The sequence below is a fragment of the Phacochoerus africanus genome, chromosome 3 (assembly GCF_016906955.1).
Source record: "Phacochoerus africanus isolate WHEZ1 chromosome 3, ROS_Pafr_v1, whole genome shotgun sequence".
Lineage (NCBI taxonomy): Eukaryota > Metazoa > Chordata > Mammalia > Artiodactyla > Suidae > Phacochoerus > Phacochoerus africanus.
The window spans coordinates 19,082,546-19,097,421 of record NC_062546.1 but is presented as its reverse complement, the minus strand read 5'-3'; the positions used below and the strand labels follow the sequence as shown (position 1 = coordinate 19,097,421).

General features: G+C 49.9%; 1 protein-coding gene across 5 annotated transcripts in view; it reads right to left on the bottom strand.

Annotated features, from left to right (window-relative positions):
* Positions 1–14,876, bottom strand: part of CHD6 (chromodomain helicase DNA binding protein 6) — a 148,404-nt gene that overhangs the window by 36,243 nt on the left and 97,285 nt on the right. For all 5 annotated transcript variants that reach the window (XM_047771070.1, XM_047771074.1, XM_047771072.1 and 2 more), the window contains 5 exons: positions 14,295–14,497; positions 13,442–13,641; positions 12,623–12,782; positions 7,345–7,434; positions 4,237–4,340 (listed from right to left, as the gene is read on the bottom strand). In XM_047771070.1, coding sequence (XP_047627026.1) covers positions 4,237–4,340; positions 7,345–7,434; positions 12,623–12,782; positions 13,442–13,641; positions 14,295–14,497 — 757 coding nt within the window. The remainder of the gene's footprint in view (positions 1–4,236; positions 4,341–7,344; positions 7,435–12,622; positions 12,783–13,441; positions 13,642–14,294; positions 14,498–14,876) is intronic.

Here is a 14,876-nt window from a genome sequence, read left to right as displayed (position 1 = left end):
CAGCTGAGGTGGCGAGTGCTTCCTCCGCGGACCCTCTACTATGACGGAGGTTAACCGGCCGTGCCTGTCCTGCCTTCACGCACGCTGTGCCAGACCGTGAAGCAGGCCACTTCCCCCAGGTATCCACTACCTGGTGAGCTGCTATTCTGCAGACTTCTTGTCATGTGTGGGTCTGAAGTCTAGACAGGTTCTGTGCTTCTATTTCTCAACCAGCTACGAAGCTGGAGGCAAGGAAGTGACTGATTTGGTTCCTGAGAAAACCTGAACAACTGTCCTGAACAGAGGGTAGTAGGAGCTGTTAACAGCAACACAAAGACATAGAGGGTGGAACGACAGGTGGCATAGGCTGCCTGCCTCTTTCCACTTAGTCTGAAAGCCCCTCTGGAGGAACATGAACAGAAATACTAAAATCTGTATCATGAATATTTCGTGAATCCAAGCTGCGCTGGAGGGGTGGTGGTCTCTTACCGCGATTAAGAGCGGTCAAGAGCATCCTTCAGAACAGGTTTGCTGCAGGGCCCGTCCTGCCATAAGCAGAAGCCCCAACCAAAGACTCAGTCAAGTCTTCCCTGGGCAGTCAGCTCAGAGCTGGAACTAACTGGAACTGGAATTAACTGGAGCAGGCTAAAGCCCCCTGATCTAAGCAGGGTGGTTAGCAGGCCGCGTGTGGGCTGGACTAAAAGATCCACAAAAACCTTGGACAATGAAGAGTTGTGTGTTTCTTAACAAAGAGTACGGCTGCATCATGACAGCTCTTACTTATGCCTCCAGGGCACGGGGACAAGGCAGAGACAGCCCCTGATGGAGGCTTGAAACCAGACGGTCTGGCTCTCTGAAAATGCCACATCTCCACCGGCTGCTGGGTGTCTGGGAGTTTACCACCTGGTAAGATAGGCCTTGTGGGTTTGCTTATCCTGTGGTGAGGGCTGTTACATGGGGCATCAGGTGTGTTACCCGGATGAGGACAGGGCTAAGCCTGGGCCCATGGACTATCTGATGGAAGCACCCAGCCAGGAGAAGGATCTGATTTGGACTCTGCGAGACACCAAGGAGGATGGGCCCATAAAGCCAACCACAGGCATCTGTCCAACCTACCCAGGTTTGACTCCAGTATTCCCGTCCCACCACAAGGGTCTGGTCCAATCCAAAAGTGCACTAGTCTGCATGTGTGGCTTAACACAGCTCACCCAGCACAGGGCACAGAGGCCGGGTTTCCCCCATCTTCAGAGTGTGCCCTCTCAGCTCATCATACACGATGACCAGGCACTCCAGGCACTGCACACGGCACTCTACTGGCACCTGCCCCTCAGCCCCGACTCTGAGTATCTGAGCTCACCTCAATTGGAGACCAGGGAGGGTCTGAATGGAATGGGTGATGTATGAGCTTAGGGTCTCACAGGTGTGCTCAGAAATTATCAACTTATACCTCCCCCTGCCCCCCCAACTGCTACAGAACAGCAGAGTTTTAGGTTTGGAAGTCAGCTCAGACCTCATGTGACTGACCCTCTACCACTTCTGATGTGAGACTAAGAGAGATGCATTGATTACTCCCACTAGCCTAAACCATGAGGAGGGATCCCAGCACCAGCAGGCATGGAGCCCCTGTTAGCCTGCCTGTCACAGGACAGAAGGGGGCTTGGGCCTCTGGGCCTGTCCTCCTGAGCACCTTTTGAGGCTACACTCAGGACTGATGGTGAGTGACACCTACCATCACTGAGTAATGACCCTCTTCATCCCAAATTATGCTCTGGCCTTAAAGATTTTGTACGATACCGCCTTTGCCTCCCAGGTTTTGGTTTGGTTTGTCTGGGCTGCAGAGACCATCTTCGCGGTGTCTCGTCTTCTCCCTTAGGGGTCCACCTCGTTCTGCCTTCATCTCACCTTCTCCCTCATGGCTCCCCTTCTTCATCTCCCGGAGGTATGTTCTTCCAGCTCTGCTTCCCTGGGCCAAGGGGCCTTCTCTTGCCCTCCTTTCCCAAAGGGGCCTGCTTCCCATTTCTGTGTGGTCATGGGGGCACGAGGCCATGTCTCCCATTTCTGTGAGATTATTAAAAACCTAGTTCCCCTGGTTTGCTGTCATAGCAGCCCCTGAGCTTTCAGCTCTGGCTTGAAGTGACCTCTCATCTGGGGATTTTCCTTTATTTCTTTCAAGTTCAGCTAAGTGGTTTAACACTGTTGTCATAATTCATTCACCTGGATGGCTCCCTTCTCCCTCCTCCCAGCTGCCGGGGATGGTTCCTCTTCTATCAGGTTCTTCTTATCAGGACTGTCCCAATCTGCCGTTTTTTTTTTTTTTTTTTTTTTAAGGGCCACACCCATGGCATATGGAGATCCCCAGGCTAGGGGTGGAATCAGAGCTGCAACTGCTGGCCACAGCCACAGCCACAACAACGCAGGATCTGAGCCTCATCTGCAGCCTACACCACAACTCACAGCAATGCTGGATCCTTAACTCACTGAGTAAGGACAGGGATTGAACCTACGTCCTCATGGACGCTAGTCCGATTCGTTGACCACTGAGCCATGAGGGGGAACCTCCCACTCTGCCATCTTGATCAGACTCCCCCAACCCCAATGATTTGACAAAGGGCTCTCAACAGCACCAGGCCTCCCAAAGTTTGCATTTCTAACACCAGAAGCTATTCTTTGAAGGGGTTCCTCATTAAAATAGGGACAGGCATGACTGTTATGTAAATACAGCTGGCTGGCTTGCAAATGCTGAAGAATTCTACCCACAGGGAATATGTTCCAAAGTGAACCTTCTAAGTGACAGTGGACCAGCACCAAGCACCCATTATGCACTAAGCCGCCCACACACACTGTCTCATTTAATCTTCAAACAACACCCCAGGAAGGTTGTCTGGATGGTCTCCCCAGTGTACAGGCAAGGAAATGGGTCAGAGAAGTTTATGACTTGCCCAAGGTCACATTTTAGTAAGTAGCAGAGCTGACAGTGAAAGCCAGGTATACCTCATTCTCCCCACTTTATTTGTCTTTTGTCTTTTTTTTTTTAGGGCTGCACCCTCAGCACATGGAGGTTCCCAGGCTAGGGGTCAAACTGGAGCTATAGCTGCTGGCCTACACCACAGCCACAGCAATGCCAGATCCGAGCCACATCTGCCACCTACACCACAGCTCACAGAAACACCGAATCAATCCTTAACTCACTGAGTGAGGCCAGGGATCGAACACACAACCTCATGGATCTTAGTCGGGTAAGTTAACCACTGAGCCACGACAGGAACTCCTAATGCTCCCCACTTTAAACCCTGCTCTCTGGTTCAAAATTGTGGCTAATTCCCCTAGCAGGGAAGGTGTGTGTCAGGTACTCTACAGTGACTGTTATCTGACTGCCACTATTCATTTCAACAGCTGGCTGAATGCAAGGGTGGGTGCTTAAAACAGGGCCAGAAGTGAAAAAAAACAGGGCATTTATTTCAGTTTTTCCAAGCTACTCAAAAACCTCTCTCGGGAGTTCTCGTCGTGGGCAGTGGAAACAAATTCGACTAGGAACCATGAAGTTGTGGGTTCAATCCCTGGCCTCACTCAGTGAGTTAAGGATCAATCCGGTGTTGCTGTGAGCTGTGGTGTAGGTCACAGACGCAGCTCAGATCTTGCATGGCTGTGGCTGTGGCGTAGGCTGGCAGCTGTAGCTCCAATTAGACCCCTAGCCTGGGAACTTCCATATGCCTCAAGTGAGGCCCTAAAAAGACAAAAGACAAAACAAACAAACAAACAAACAAACAAACACCCTCTCTCAGTCCCCTTTACTCTCCAGGTTACCTTTTTTTTTTTTTTAAATGTCTATGCCATCTTCTATTCTTAAATTTTTATACTAACATAGCAAAAGATACACACTAGGAATATGCAGATCAGCTAGAATGACCTTAGAATTCTGCATACATATGAAATGCTAAAACCAACATTTTCCCCATTTGTTTATGCCTTCACTCAATTTCTTGGCCTGGGGCCTACCACATGACGGGCACCAGGCCAGATGCTGGGACTACAGACGTGAGCGAGAGCAGGGAGATCCCAGGTATGATAGGCTAGTGAGGAAGATACACACCAAACAAACCCTTTGCGGCCCCCCTTTCACTGGCTGTATTTTCACGACTCACACATTATCTGGCCAAATCTCTGAGAGGACAGAGATGAAGCTCCACTTTCTAAGAGAGATGAGCAACAGGCCTATGGAGTTTCTCAGCAGAGAGAAAACATTCATGACACACTCACCGTGTTTGAACACGCCAATCAGAAGTGACTTATCGGCCTCCGCATCCCACCAATCTGCTGGGATCTCCACGTAGTCAATGTCAGGCAGAGGCACTTCCAGCTCCCTGTGGAAGAAAGGGCACGGACTCACAGTTCCTTCAATGCAGAAGGAAAACAACCCAAGAGCTACTGGCCTGAACCTGGTCTTAAGCCACATCTAGTTGCATATATAGAGGCTGCAGTGACAACATATGGGAGGACTCAGGTAGCTGGGGGCTAAGGCCTCTTAACCAAGGCTTTGCAGCAGGTGCACAGAGGGAGCTATTTCAGCAGATATACTTGATGTCCGGGCTCCACTAAGACTAAGTGAAGCAGAAGCTGGAAAGCACCTCTTGGAGGACCTGCTGTACGTCAGTCTGGGTGGAGCCGTGGCATCTACATGTGGAGGGTGGTTCTAGTATGTCCCTTCAGCCGACAGCTGCAGCAAAAGCCTACAATCGTACGGGTTATGTAAAGGCAGCACATCCCCTGAGAGACTGAATTAGTACTGAAGGGTGCCTGAATCGTCCTGGGTCAACACGTGGAGATCTCAAGCACCATTTGAGAAGAAGCTGGTCTCAAGAACACAAAGAGAGCCTTTCGGAGCATAAAAGGCACAAGAGGAGGGACTTCCTGATAATGGTCTGCTAATGGTCTGCTGGGTCAAACTGACCATAAATTGCCCTTCTCCTGGACAAAGGGATAAAGACAGCTCACCCTAGGAAGCAGACATGCAGGGAATCACGGCCCTGCCGTCAGCCCCTCTCTGAGTTTCTGTCCATGTTCTAAGAGCTCTCATGGAGCCATAGCTTATTGGCTTTATTTGAACATGGTCCTTACCCTTTGAAGGCTCTGAGTTCTGGGGCAGAACATCCACCTGGATGGCTCCCCTCTCCCACCTCCCAGCTTCCTGGGTGGCTCCTCTGCAACATCTGAAGTCTCTTCTTCCATCGGGCTCTTCTTTTTGGAGCACAGGCTGAATGCCCCTTGCCAGCCCTGGCTCTCTCTGTGGGATGGGTTCCCTGGTCCCACCTCCCCAGGCAGTGCTCCCTATATGGCTAGACTTGAAGGGCCCACTGCTCCGCCCACATGATGCCCTGGGCAGACCAACTTTTTTGGAGATGAACCGTTATTCATTCCTCATGGAAATTTCTCCACAATAAGGCCTTTAACCTGATCAGGATGGGTGAGAGCTAAGACTGAGGCAGGCAGAGGACAGGAGGGATGAGGGAGGGCAATGGATTTACTCTCCATGTTTTCTACTAACTTCCATGTCTCCCTATCTAAGGAAGCACATGGCGGGGGGAATAAGTAGATTCAGGTAGATTACTTCTGCCAGGTACCACCTGATACAAATGATCAGCTTGAATTCTGCTGCGTTTATGACTCACAATCCGAACCTTTTTACCAAAACACTCAACCTCCCCCACTCCTACCAGAAATGCCCACAGTAACTACCAAAAGCATATCAGGTAGAAACAGTCACTGTGATGACTGCTCCTGATTACAAAATGCCCCAAAGCAAGGACTGCCGCTGCCCTTCACCTCTCTCCTTTAGCGCTCCTGTGACCACGAAAGCCATTAGCACTGCCCAACGGAAAGAGAGAGCAAGAAACCGCAGCCCCAGGAAATCTCAAAGCAAAGTTCAAACACTAACACTCCCGGCGTCCTCTGGGAACGACCACCGCTGTACAGGGGAGAGCAAACTGCTGATGTGGGGAAGGGGCAGAAGGCTACGTGGGGAGCTCACTCAGGTAAACTGTGATCCTGACAACTCAATCAGGCAGTAACTGGGGGCTTGGCAGCCTCATTCCCTCAAATCTTGGGATATTCCCACAGGATTCTAGAGCTTTGGAAATAGCCACTTACAAAACTAAGGCACAACACATCAAACAGGTGACGAAGTATTAGTAAAACAACAGGCAATAAAAGAGAACCACTCAAAGGTAGAAGAGGACTGAAGGCCAAGAGTGCGGTTCTAAGTAAAGCTTTCATTCTGCAACTACTGGGTCAAGCGTATCAAAGTCATTAATATCCACCCTACAATGATTAGTTAAGGTAGAGAAATGACCATTTTGTTTTGTTTTGTTTTTTTGCTTTTTAGGGCCGCACCTGCGGCATATGGAGGTTCCCAGGTTAGGGGTCCACTCGAAGCTACAGCAATGCCAGATCTGAGCCGTGTCTGAGATCTACACCACAACTCTCAGCAACGCTGGATCCTTAACCCACTGAGCAAGGCTAGGGATCGATCCCACAACCTCATGGTTCCTAGTTGGATTCTTTTCCGCTGTGCCAAGACAGGAACTCCGAGAACTGACCACTTTAAAAGCAATTTGACAAAGCTATGGGGTTTGGGGAACCAACCAAGAACCTCATTAAGAGCTGTGGTGTTTTTTTTTGTTTTTTGTTTTCCTCTTTTTCTTTTTTGGCCGCCCTGCAGCACATGGAGCCAGGGATCAGATCTGAGCCCCATTTGTCTAAGCCGCAGCTGCAGCAACACGGGCTCCTATAACCCACTGGGCTGGGCCAGGGATCAAATCTGCGTCCCAGAGCTCCAAAAATGCCACTGATCCCGTTGTGCCACCGTGGGAACTCCTAAGAGCTGTGTGTGTGTGGGTTTTTTTTTTTTTTTTTTTGTCTTTTTAGGGCCCCACCTGCGGCATATGGAGGTTCCCAGGCTAGAGGTCCAATCGGAGCTGCAGCTGCCAGCCTACACCACAGCCACAGCAATGCGGGGTCCAAGCCGAGTCTGTGCCTACACCACAGCTTATGGCAACACTGGATCCTTAACCCACTGATCAAGGCTAGGGATTGAACCCGCATCCTCATGGATGCTAGTTGGGTTCGCTAACTGCTGAGCCATGACGGGAACTCCCGTAAGAGTGTGTTTTGAAGCAAGTGTTTTCTCCTTTACTTCACCTGTAGACGGCCTGGCTGAGCCATCCTTACTGCAACTGCCTGCTCAGCCAGTAACTGATCCTGGGCGGGAGGGAACACGGGCTTCTGGAAACAGGCAGGTTTGTCCAATGCCATCAACAGGCACTTCGTGGCAATTCTTTAACACTGGGAGCCAAGGTTGATGTGTTTTACCTGGCGGGAGTTCCTTCAAACGCTTTATCAGCTGCTTCCCCCAGTATTTCAGCTTTTAGGTAGTAAAGCATCCGGACTCGCAAAAGTACCCTATAAAAGATGAACACAGAAATGAAACTCATTAGAGCCCGAGAGCTGGGGGATTCTGGGCACTGCATGTCATCATGGCAATGAAGTAACATCGGGGGAAGCACTGGAAAAACCAAACCCCAGGTATTCTTGTGATTATTCCCATTTCACACAAGAAAATGCATCATCTCATCAGGCCTCTGTGAGAGGGGGCGGCAGCAGAAACAGCATTACTCCCGGTCCTTAAAAAAGTACTTGTACTCACCCCGTTCAACATGGACACAAAAACCCCCACTCAGACCCAGCTGCCTTCCGAGAGGCTTCCTAGTTTGCTCACGAGTGAAGTCTGCTGAATGGTGCTGTTTGCAGAGTTTGACTTGTTCACGGTTACGGGCATACTGAAAGGTATTTTTTCACGGCCGTACTGCTGGGGAGTGATCACATCTTCTCTCCTGAGGTGCTCAGGTCACTGTGATTCTGTGTGGACCACACTCAGGCTCCACGGGAAAACCTCAACATGTCTGACAGGAGCCAATTAAGTATTTGGTGGGCAACCACGGAAACTCCTGACAAAATATTTTTTAACACATGTATGACAGGTGTCAATAATGAAGGGTGGAGGCCTCTGAAAAAGCATCATTTCTCAGCCCTGGCTAGAAAGTACCACTGTGGGCTCCAGTTGTAGGCGGTAATACAAAAGCTAGAACTTTTAGATAGGAAAGAACCAGAGCTCCTGTTGCGGCTCAGTAGGAATAAACCCAACTGGTATCCATGAGGAAGCAGGTTCAATCCCTGGCCCCGCTCAGTGGGTTAAGGAACTGGCATTGCTATGAGCTGTGGTGTAGGTCGAAGGCACAGCTCACACCCTGCATTGTTGTGGTTGTGATGTAGGCTGGCAGCTTCAGCTCCAATTAGGCTCCTAGTCTAGGAACTTCCATATGCCACAGGAACGGCCCTGGGGGGGAATAAAAATCAGAAAGTGCCCTTACTTGTGTGGCATACCATTCCCCATCTCATACTCATATTCGAGATGTTCTTTCAAGGCTCAGAGAATGAGAACTCTAAGAATTTGCAATGGTAGCTGATCCTTCTACCTGGCTGGCAGTAGCTGATAGCCTCTTAGTAAGAACTAGAAAAACAGTATCTTAGGTACAGGATTCCTCCCTGCTTATATCTTATCTCAATCAGAAGGTTTCCAGAAGATGTAAGATAGTGCTGTTTCTATTTCTAGAAAGAGAAGTCAATTTGTTAATATTCGGCAATATTCATAGTACAAGAGAAGAGAACTGAAAGCCCATGGTATTTACTTGTTTCCTAAGTGAGAAGCAAACAAATGAGGACCAATGGACAGCTCCTCTTAGAGTCTCGTCCTCCCAGACTGAGGCGACAACCCAGGTGGCATCTGAGCTCACAGGGCAGGAGAGCTGGAGCTGGTCTGTAACACACTTAACTTTAGCCAAACAAAACCTAGTAATATTTTAAGTGGCAGTGTTACTTTTTCTTTCATCGTCTTCTTTTTCTAAAAATCATTTTCTTGATATGACATATACTTGCAGAAAGCACACTTTGCCTACATGTATGCTGGATTAATTTCCACATGCTGAATATATATACCCAGTACCCAGGCTCCAGATCAGGAAGCAGAACTTCTCCCCAGAAGGCCCCCTGGTATTTGACTGCCCATGACTCCTTAGAGTTTAGATTTGAAGCAAATGCCCCCCCCCCTTTTTTTGACTTTTTAGGGCCACCCATGTGGCATACAGAGGTTACCAGGCTAGGGGACGAAATGGAGCTACAGCTGCCAGCCTACATCATAGCCACCGCAGCACGGGGTCCGAGCCATGTCTGCAACCTACACCATAGCTCACAGCAACGCTGGATCCTTAACCAACTGAGCAAGGCCAAGGATCAAACCCTTGTCCTCATGGATACTAGGTTGGATTTGCTGCTGCTGTGCCACAATGGGAACTCCAGAAACAGCTGCTTTTTAAATGCTTTGCGTACTTATGTGCCAGCATGTATAAGCTCACTTAACAATGTATTTGCTCCTCATAACAATGCTAAGTAGGAACTATTAATATCCTCATTTTAAAAAGAATTCAGCTTTGTAACAGGCGAGGTGATGTCAAGAAGACACCATTTACAAGGAAGCAGAGTCCTCCCCAGATATCAACTCTCCCAGTGCCACGACCCTGGCCTTCCCATCTCCAAAACTATGAGAAATAAATGTTCACTGCTCATAAAAAAAAACAAAAAACAAAAAAAAACCTACCCGTAGGTAAGTAAGGAGACCAGGATTTAAATCTAGACAATCCTAACTCCAGAGCCTGTCCTGATCCTCATGTGATATTGGGGCAGCTAAATTTGCTAATTAACAGGGCTCACAATTCTAGAAGCTCACAGTCCAGTTATACTGAAGAAATTCTGCTGGTTCTCCACTGTATCTCAGGACAGAACCAGGTCCCAAGATCAAAAGGCGGAAGTTTCTAGGAGGCAGATTTTAGATTCAATATACAGAAGGACAATTAATTAGGATCACCTGGTAAATAAATGAGCCTTGCTGAGAAATGATAGGCTAGCCATCCCTAGGAAGAAGGCTCAAGCCGAGGCTGGGGTGCCCCCTGTCAGGATGCTGCCCAGGGATCTAGCACGCTGCATGGGAGGGGCTGCCAGAGCCCTGTTGGCGCTGAGTCTCCAGGTCCTTCTGAGCGAGAACTAAAGAGGACAGTGGTCTCCACTAGGCTCAGGATAATAAACAACAGTCAGCTTCTTTGACCCTGGAGAGGTGCTCTACCGCATTATTCCTTGATTCCCTGGATGGGGCTTGCACTCAGGAAAGTCTTGGCTGTGGTTAAAAATGTTAACGAACTCCTCAAAGGTCACAAGCGGTTCTGCTCATCATCTGTGATCATCTGTGCAGGTGTCAAGGGAAGTTCTCTATCAACCTCTCCAGCTCAGCCTATTTCTAGGGCTTCAGACCCACACCTGCAGCTGGGGATGCCACAGCCAAATGCTGCTGTAACTTAATTAGGTGAAACTCCTCCTCCATCTGGCTGTTCAATGTTTAGTGAATACAATGTTTTTGATTCTGTCATGGCCACAGGCTCCGCCATTCTCCCAGCCTTGGAGGTTTATGACCATGGAGTTAACTGCTCTTGACTCCTTATCACACATGATGGATTTTCCTTTAATCACACTGTCTCTCATTTTCTCTTATTTAACCCTTTCCCCAAAATTCGACAGCACCCTAAGCCAGGTCATCATGATTAATACTTATTACAGCAGAACTTGGCTACTCAGGTCCAGGTAAACACTTACTCAATCTTGCGAGCTGTTACCAGATTAACTCCCCCCTCCCCCACCCCATTTCACTTTTCCTCACATCTCACTTGTTCAAGAAATATGGCTACTAGCACTAGCAACAGAATTCTCAGTGCACCTGTGTACCTCGTCTGCCATGAACAAGCCCTTGTACCTAGCCAGACTCCTCTTTCTGCTCTCACACAGGGGCTTGGATTCTGTCACAGTGAACATGCTATTGGCCCTGCTCCAGCCAGGTTCTACTGTCAATGGTAAGAGCTTTTTTTTTCCTTTTCTAGGGCTGCTCCCGCGGCACATGGAGGTTCCCAAGCTAGGGGTCGAATCAGAGCTGTAGCCACCAGCCTATGCCAGAGCCACAGCAACGCAGGATCTGAGCCACGTCTGCAAACTACACCACAGCTCATGGCAACGCCGGATCCTTAACCCACTGAGCAAAGCCAGGGATTGAACCCGCAGCCTCATGGTTCCTGGTCAGATTTGTTAACGACTGCGCCACGACAGGAACTCCAATGGTAAGTGCCCTTTACGTCTCAGCTTGAACTCTACTGTCCCCAAGGACCTTATACTTTGTATGTGGAAGTTTTTATTACAGTCTTGAGCATGAGACCTAGCCTCAATATTTGGAAGGATGAAGTGAAAGAATCTGGCTTTATCTGTAAAGGAAAAAAGAAAAACCACAACTATAGAACTATTAGGTTGGTACTGGGGAGGAAGACATAAAAAAAAATCTTAATTTGTAGCATGACAAATTCTTTATAACCAAAGATATGCAAGCAAATGCTTTTTTTTTTTTTTTGGTCACACCCACAGCATGTGGAAGTTTCTGGGCCAGAGATCAAACCCACAACACAGCAGCAACCTGAGCCATAGCAATTGACAACACTGGATCCTTTAACCTACTGAGCCAGTGGGGAACTCCAAGCGGAGGCCTTCTCATTGCCTATCAGGAATGCTGGGGAGGTGTAACTCTTACATGGCCTAGGAAGCTGGGTTAGATGGTTTCCAAGGGACTTTTATTTCTAACTGATACATTGTATAGTGACGCAATATCCATGTGCAAACTTGTGGTTGTTTTGAGGCTAGGTACCCTAACTCCCCAAAATTAACCTTCACAAGAACAGTTTCACTTTCTATCACTTTTTCCTTTTTTTTTTTTTTTTTTTTGTCTTTTTGCTATTTCTTTGGGCTGCTCCTGTGGCATATGGAGATTCCCAGGCTAGGGGTCGAATCAGAGCTGTAGCCTCCGGCCTACGCCAGAGCCACAGCAACGCAGGATCCGAGCTGCGTCTGCAACCTACACCACAGCCCATGGCAATGCCGGATCGTTAACCCACTGAGCAAGGGCAGGGATCGAACCCGCAACCTCATGGTTCCTAGTCGGATTCGTTAACCACTGCGCCACGACGGGAACTCCTCTATCACTTTTTCCTTTGTCTTGGCCCCATCCACCCCAGCCAGCCTTGAGATTAAAGAATACTATCTCAAATGCATGTCCATCAAACATCGACACGCCATGAATATCAAAGCTTGGGGGGCTGAGAGTAGTGGCCACCAAGGCCAACCTTATGCTCTTGCTAATATGCCCTCAGGGTTAGAGGAAGGAAGGAAGGAAAAGGAGAGCCGGCAGTCAAATCACCAGTGTCCTCAGTGGATTTTGACTGTGAGGTCAGAAGATCCTATACAACAAATTGCTGGAGGACAAGAGAGATTGGGAAAGGAGATAGGCTTCAACGCAATGAATCCTGACCCAGCTGAGAGCACACAGCCTGCCTCTCCAGACCCTGCAGGGTGGTACAGGGGCATCAAGTGGCTTCCCACAGCCACCCCCACCCCCTGCCTTGGGGGGGTCCCAGAAAGCGCTGCCACCAGGAATGATGGGCACACTCACTTGTTGCAGTGCTGTTTGAGGTGTTTCTTGTAGCCATCGTCATGCAGGACCACCTCTGGGTTACAGGTGGCCAGCCAGTCTGCGTTCTTCAACTCTGGGAGCAGCAGCTGGTTCTTGGTTTTCTTCCCCTTCCTCCCTCGGGGGACTGGGGCGGACAACCCTGAGGCAGAAGGGCAGATAGGTGAGTCAATGTGGCTTAACCACGGGATCAGAACCGAGCTGGGCTAGGGTGGCAAAGGGGCAGCCTGCCTGGGCATCGGGGCTCAGGATGATGCGCCCCACTCCTCAGCAACCCCCCAGTGATGCTGGAGTCACACCTGAAATCCCAGGACCAATCGGCAGGCAGTAAAAATCTACCAAGCACCCCACAGGATTGAGAAGGCTGTATGAGTGCCTATGCCCTGGGGAACTCACACCCTAGTGGGGAGAGAGGAGCACTCCATCTGAGACATGAAGGTGAGCTGTGGCCTAGCACAGGGAACAGCAGCACAAGAAAATGCACAGGACAGGGAGATGCAAAAGGCAAGCCACAGAGCACATCGTCTGAGCCCCCAAATCAGAGGAGGAGCCCTGCGACACCCAGGTCAGTAGCAGGACTGGCATGTGGGGAACTTCAAGAGGGCCCAACTGCACTTAAACCAACACAGGTAACGCTGGACGATTCTGAAGGAGAAAGGCGAGAACCCTCATCGTTTCCCACAGGTCACATTCTGACCTGAGAAAGAAGTCCCCAAAGCACAGCAACATGGATCAACACGGGAAGATGGAACGAGGTCTGAGGGCTTTGTGCTCCTCAGGAACAGGCCTGCCAGCCCTCACCTGAGTGGTTCTGCAGCGTTTGGGCCTGCCCGTCTTTGGTAGGTGTGATCAATTCCCAAATGAAACTCTTGATCTTCTCATCCCCCTTGTAGTGCTTGACACAGTACACCAGCAGGGCCCGGCAAATCATCTCCATGTCCTTCTCATTCAGATGCCACTTGAATCGCCCATGAGTCAGGATGTCCTTCCACCGGCCCCAGCTGAGAGGGGGATACAGGAGGGCATCAGGGGGAGGAAGGGCCAGGCGTGCCCTCAACCCCGCAGGACAAGCAGGAACTGAGAGTGCTTCCCGTCCCCCAAGGGCTTTGTCCTGAAAGACCCTGGAGGACTAGGGTGATCTGGACATTGGACACTGAGACTTTCACACGGCCGCTAGAATGTTAAGAAGGGAAGGAAGAAAATATTTGGAGCAAGGAGTAAATCTGGAATTAAAACACAGTCCAGCTGCAGTATTGGAAAGCAATGGTGAGCTCCCAGAAGCTAAACCTACTTCAACCAGAGCCAGGGCCCTGCACGAATCATGCCTTAAGGGTAACATCTGTTGCGCTGATTCCTTCTATGTCCTTGGGGGGAAAAGGCAGGAAATCAGTACCAGGCAGCAAATTAGTAACAGAGATTTGCTGTGACAAGCATCTGAGAAAATCATGGCATGGCTACAGCATGGCAGCAGAGTGTAGGGACTGTGGTCGGGGCGGGGGGGACAGGAAGAAAGCACAGTTCTCTCTTCCTCTAGCAGACCCTCCATCAGCCCAAACCCGAAGTGAAAGGAGAACACACCGGACCAGTCTCAGGGACGGCAAACCAGTGGGGAAAACAGTGACAACAAGAACTAAGAGGCAAAGCCAACACCCACCCAAAGATGAGCAGGTTCTTCTCCACCCGGAAGCACTCAGCCCGGAGGTAGCGCCTGGTTTTGTCATTGAGGCGCCTGGACCTCGTGGGCCTCTCATCAGAGTCACTGTCCAACTCTGAAAACTCCATGAGTTCATCCTCCTCAAAAGAGTTATAGTGTTTGGTCTGCTTCCTCACGCGTGGACGGTCGATCACCAAGCTTTCCTAGAAACAAAGAAGACTGCTGGGGGAGAAAGCCCCTGGTCTCTCCCCTGATTACAACGCACAGGCCACCCTGCTGCCCTTCCTCAGGAGGCATTTGGGAAGGAGCTCACCCCTGTCTCATCCTCCAGCAGGAGAGGCCCTTCCCTGCATACCTGCTGTGTCCACAGCAGGCAGAGGGGGGTTCTCCAGGACCTGCTGGAGTTGGTGTGCTCCCCCACCCCCCAGTACTGGCTGCCCCCACCTGCTGGTTCTGCAGTCTTCCTAACAGGGGCCTGGGCAGGCAAGATGTCCCAGAGCCCCAAGGGGCAGCCGGTTCTTGCCAAGAAAGACTGGAGTTCTCGCAGCCCAGCTGTTCTGCCCAGCATGCCAGGCAGCCTGT